Source organism: Xenopus tropicalis, chromosome 1 (genome assembly GCF_000004195.4).
Source record: "Xenopus tropicalis strain Nigerian chromosome 1, UCB_Xtro_10.0, whole genome shotgun sequence".
Classification (NCBI taxonomy): Eukaryota; Metazoa; Chordata; class Amphibia; order Anura; family Pipidae; genus Xenopus; species Xenopus tropicalis.
Window position 1 is genome coordinate 6,890,821 of NC_030677.2, and position 5,954 is coordinate 6,896,774.

At 52.5% G+C, this 5,954-nt stretch overlaps 1 protein-coding gene across 1 annotated transcript in view; it reads right to left on the bottom strand.

Moving 5' to 3' along the window:
* The window catches only part of rtkn (rhotekin), a 34,309-nt gene extending 32,684 nt beyond the window's left edge, over nt 1-1,625 (bottom strand). Inside the window, 1 exon segment of the mRNA NM_001102913.1 lies at nt 1,456-1,625. Within this exon segment, the coding sequence (NP_001096383.1) occupies nt 1,456-1,476 (21 nt within the window). The 5' untranslated portion in view covers nt 1,477-1,625.
* Between the last annotated feature and the right edge of the window lie 4,329 nt (nt 1,626-5,954).

Here is a 5,954-nt window from a genome sequence, read left to right on the forward strand (position 1 = left end):
CGTACGTCAGTCTGTATATAAGGAGGGCCGTATATCAGTCTGTATATAAGGAGCAGCTGTGCTCATGGTCTATTCGCCTCTGTATGTCCGTGTCCTGCAGGGGGGCAAATACATAAGGAGGGCCGTACGTCAGTCTGTATATAAGGAGGGCCGTACGTCAGTCTGTATATAAGGGGGGCCGTATATCAGTCTGTATATAAGGGGGGGCCGTACGTCAGTCTGTATATAAGGGGGCCGTATATCAGTCTGTATATAAGGGGGGCCGTACGTCGGTCTGTATATAAGGAGGCCGTACGTCAGTCTGTATTATAAGGGGGCCGTATATCAGTCTGTATATAAGGGGGCCGTACGTCAGTCTGTATATAAGGGGGCCGTATATCAGTCTGTATATAAGGGGGGCCGTACGTCAGTCTGTATATAAGGAGGGCCGTATATCAGTCTGTATATAAGGAGGGCCGTACGTCAGTCTGTATATAAGGAGGGCCGTACGTCAGTCTGTATATAAGGGGGGCCGTACGTCATTCCTGTATATAAGGAGGGCCGTACGTCAGTCTGTTATAAGGAGGGCCGTACGTCAGTCCTGTATATAAGGAGGGCCGTACGTCAGTCTGTATATAAGGAGGGCGTACGTCAGTCTTAATAAGGAGGGCGGTACGTCAGTCTGTATATAAGGAGGGCCGTACGTCAGTCTGTTATATAAGGAGGGCCGTTAACGTCAGTCTGTATATAAGGGGAGGGGCGGTACGTCAGTCTGTATATAAGGAGGGCCGTACGTCAGTCTGTATATAAGGAGGGCGGTACGTCAGTCTGTATATAAGGGGGGCCGTACGTCAGTCTGTATATAAGGAGGCGGTACGTCAGTCTGTATATAAGGAGGGGCGGTACGTCAGTCTGTATATAAGGAGGGCGGTACGTCAGTCTGTATATAAGGAGGGCGGTACGTCAGTCTGTATATAAGGAGGGCCGTACGTCAGTCTGTATATAAGGAGGGCGGTACGTCAGTCTGTATATAAGGAGGGCCGTACGTCAGTCTGTATATAAGGAGGGCGGTACGTCAGTCTGTATATAAGGAGGGCGGTACGTCAGTCTGTATATAAGGAGGGCGGTACGTCAGTCTGTATATAAGGAGGGCGGTACGTCAGTCTGTATATAAGGAGGGCCGTACGTCAGTCTGTATATAAGGAGGGCCGTACGTCAGTCTGTATATAAGGAGGGCCGTACGTCAGTCTGTATATAAGGAGGGCCGTACGTCAGTCTGTATATAAGGAGGGCCGTACGTCAGTCTGTATATAAGGAGGGCCGTACGTCAGTCTGTATATAAGGAGGGCTGTACATAACATGTATATAATATAACAGAATCCCACCCTTATTTCACCCAAGCCCCACCCCAGTCTCTCAGACAAGCCCCCCACATTACGCCCCCCCATTGCTTCTGTGTGTGGGGAAAGAACTCACAGTTCGGAGGCCTCTCGACATGTCCCTCTGCTCAGCTGTGTGAGTGCCTCCCTGCCGGAGTGAGTGCGCCACTGTGAGTGTGAGTGTGAGTGACACTAGCAGCTGTGCCAATGACAATACAGCAGCCACTCACTAACCATTCCCTAGTGTGACACTTACTGGGAGTCCCTGTGTCCCCTGTAGAAGTGACTGCAGTGTGTAGTTGTGCAGCACAACATGCCTGTCAGTGTGTGAGTGTCAGCGAGTGTGCGAGTGCTTCCTAGGCCGCTTGTGCGGTGCAGGCTGCAGGGGGAGATGCAGCAGGAGAGGGGGGAGAAGGGGGAGGAGGAAGAGGAGGGAGGAGGGAGCCAATAAGTCACTGCTGTCTGAACTACAGAACTATAAATACAACTGGGCAGAGGGGGAGACAGGGACAGCTGAGCCCCTGACACACAGGCCATGCAACCCCCTGGCTCCTGGCCCCCACAAATGCTCTCTACTAAGCCTGGCATTGGCACTATCTGGGTACATTATGGAACTTTCAGCTGCAAATTATACTGAAAAATATCCAAAATCCAGAATATCCTGCAAATTAAATCCTTATATCAATGCTGTGCAACTGGCGGCCTGAGGACCACATCTGGCCTGCACCCCCCCATGTGGTCCCCCACCTGTCTGGCTGCTGTGACTGCCCAACCCTGCCTGTGTGTGCCATACTCTGCCTGCCCTATGCTGCCTGTGTGTACCATACCCTCCCTGCCCAACCCTGCCTGTGTGTGCCATACTCTGCCTGCCCTATGCTGCCTGTGTGTGCCATACTCTGCCTGCCCTATGCTGCCTGTGTGTGCCATACTCTGCCTGCCCTATGCTGCCTGTGTGTGCCATACTTTGCCTGCCCTATGCTGCCTGTGTGTGCCATACTCTGCCTGCCCTATGCTGCCTGTGTGTGCCATACTTTGCCTGCCCTATGCTGCCTGTGTGTGCCATAATCTGCCTGCCTATGCTGCTTGTGTGTGCCATAATCTGCCTGCCCTATGCTGCCTGTGTGTGCCATACTTTGCCTGCCCTATGCTGCCTGTGTGTGCCATACTTTGCCTGCCCTATGCTGCCTGTGTGTGCCATAATCTGCCTGCCCTATGCTGCTTGTGTGTGCCATAATCTGCCTGCCCTATGCTGCCTGTGTGTGCCATACTCTGCCTGCCCTATGCTGCCTGTGTGTGCCATACTTTGCCTGCCCTATGCTGCCTGTGTGTGCCATAATCTGCCTGCCCTATGCTGCTTGTGTGTGCCATAATCTGCCTGCCCTATGCTGCCTGTGTGTGCCATAATCTGCCTGCCCTATGCTGCTTGTGTGTGCCATAATCTGCCTGCCCTATGCTGCCTGTGTGTGCCATACTCTGCCTGCCCTACCCTGCCTGTGTGTGTGCCATACTCTGCCTGCCCTATGCTGCCTGTGTGTGCCATACTCTGCCTGCCCTACCCTGCCTGTGTGTGTGCCATACTCTGCCTGCCCTATGCTGCCTGTGTGTGCCATACTCTGCCTGCTCTACCCTGCCTGTGTGTGCCATACTCTGCCTTCCCTACCCTGCCTGTGTGTGCCATACTCTGCCTGCCCTACCCTGCCTGTGTGTGCCATACTCTGCCTGCCCTACCCTGCCTGTGTGTGCCATACTCTGCCTGCCCTATGCTGTCTGTGTTATATGGAGCAATATAAGTCAGGGGGGACTGGTTTTATGGAGGAGTAGAAGTTACAAGGGAGGGGATATGTGAAAGGGTAGCTATTAAAGGGGAGGGGTTATTTGAAGGGCTATCAGGGAGGGATAGCAGTTATAGGGGAGGGGTTATAGGGAGGGATAGCGGTTATAGGGGAGGGGTTATAGGAAGGGATAACAGTTATAGGGGAAGGGTTATAGGGAGGGATAGCAGTTATAGGGGAGGGGTTATAGGGTGGGATAACAGTTATAGGGGAGGGGTTATAGGGAGGGATAGCAGTTATAGGGGAGGGGTTATAGGGAGGGATAGCAGTTATAGGGGAGGGGTTATAGGGAGGGATAGCAGTTATAGGGGAGGGGTTATAGGGAGGGATAGCAGTTATAGGGGAGGGGTTATAGGGAGGGATAGCAGTTATAGGGGAGGGGTTATAGGGAGGGATAGCAGTTATAGGGGAGGGGTTATAGGGAGGGATAGCAGTTATAGGGTAAGAGATTAGTTATCAAGCAGATGAATATGGTAACTGAATGTGTTGGGAATCTTTCTGGCAGGGAAGGAGTTAAGCAAAGGGTAAGCACACAAGGGGGTTCCATGTGTAAGGACATGGGGGGAGGGGCACACCCACACACCATGTCCCCTGGAAATGTCAGAAGACAGAAGGGGGCACAAACACAAGGAGCATTGTGTGACTGGCATTACTCTCATAGCAGCGCTGCCCACGCACCATCAGGGTCTCCTCTACTGGGGGCTCCTTCCATATCTGCACCCCGGCCATTACCTCAATCATCCTCTCTATGTGCTAAGCTCACCCAGGCATTTGGCTGGTAAGGGTCTCAGCACCTACAGAGTATGGTCATGGTCTCAGCACCTACAGAGTATGGTCATGGTCTCAGCACCTACAGAGTATGGTCATGGTCTCAGCACCTACAGAGTATGGTCATGGTCTCAGCACCTACAGAGTATGGTCATGGTCTCAGCACCTACAGAGTATGGTCAGGGTCTCAGCACCTACAGAGTATGGTCATGGTCTCAGCACCTACAGAGTATGGTCATGGTCTCAGCACCTACAGAGTATGGTCAGGGTCTCAGCACCTACAGAGTATGGTCAGGGTCTCAGCACCTACAGAGTATGGTAAGGGTCTCAACACCTACAGAGTATGGTCAGGGGCTCAGCACCTACAGAGTATGGTCATGGTCTCAGCACCTACAGAGTATGGTCAGGGTCTCAGCACCTACAGAGTATGGTCAGGGTCTCAGCACCTACAGAGTATGGTCAGGGTCTCAGCACCTACAGAGTATGGTAAGGGTCTCAGCACCTACAGAGTATGGTAAGGGTCTCAGCACCTACAGAGTATGGTCAGGTTCTCAGCACCTACAGAGTATGGTCAGGGTCTCAGCACCTACAGAGTATGGTCAGGGGCTCAGCTACTACAGAGTATGGTCATGGTCTCAGCACCTACAGAGTATGGTCAGGGGCTCAGCACCTACAGAGTATGGTCAGGGGCTCAGCACCTACAGAGTATGGTCAGGGGCTCAGCACCTACAGAGTATGGTCATGGTCTCAGCACCTACAGAGTATGGTCAGGGGCTCAGCACCTACAGAGTATGGTCAGGGGCTCATTAACCTACAGAGTATGGTCAGGGTCTCATTAACCTACAGAGTATGGTCATGGTCTCAGCACCTACAGAGTATGGTCATGGTCTCAGCACCTACAGAGTATGGTCATGGTCTCAGCACCTACAGAGTATGGTCAGGGTCTCAGCACCTACAGAGTATGGTCATGGTCTCAGCACCTACAGAGTATGGTCATGGTCTCAGCACCTACATAGTATGGTCAGGGTCTCAGCACCTACAGAGTATGGTCAGGGTCTCAGCACCTACAGAGTATGGTAAGGGTCTCAACACCTACAGAGTATGGTCAGGGGCTCAGCACCTACAGAGTATGGTCATGGTCTCAGCACCTACAGAGTATGGTCAGGGTCTCAGCACCTACAGAGTATGGTCAGGGTCTCAGCACCTACAGAGTATGGTCAGGGTCTGAGCACCTACAGAGTATGGTAAGGGTCTCAGCACCTACAGAGTATGGTAAGGGTCTCAGCACCTACAGAGTATGGTCAGGGTCTCAGCACCTACAGAGTATGGTCAGGGTCTCAGCACCTACAGAGTATGGTCAGGGGCTCAGCTACTACAGAGTATGGTCATGGTCTCAGCACCTACAGAGTATGGTCAGGGGCTCAGCACCTACAGAGTATGGTCAGGGGCTCAGCACCTACAGAGTATGGTCATGGTCTCAGCACCTACAGAGTATGGTCAGGGCTCAGCACCTACAGAGTATGGTCAGGGGCTCATTAACCTACAGAGTATGGTCAGGGTCTCATTAACCTACAGAGTATGGTCATGGTCTCAGCACCTACAGAGTATGGTCATGGTCTCAGCACCTACAGAGTATGGTCAGGGGCTCATTAACCTACAGAGTATGGTCAGGGGCTCAGCACCTACAGAGTATGGTCAGGGGCTCATTAACCTACAGAGTATGGTCAGGGGCTCAGCACCTACAGAGTATGGTCAGGGGCTCAGCACCTACAGAGTATGGTCAGGGGCTCATTAACCTACAGAGTATGGTCAGGGGCTCATTAACCTACAGAGTATGGTCAGGGTCTCAGCACCTACAGAGTATGGTCATGGTCTCAGCACCTACAGAGTATGGTCAGGGTCTCAGCACCTACAGAGTATGGTCAGGGTCTCAGCACCTACAGAGTATGGTCAGGGGCTCATCAAACAACAGACAGCGGTCAGGGGTGCAGCCACC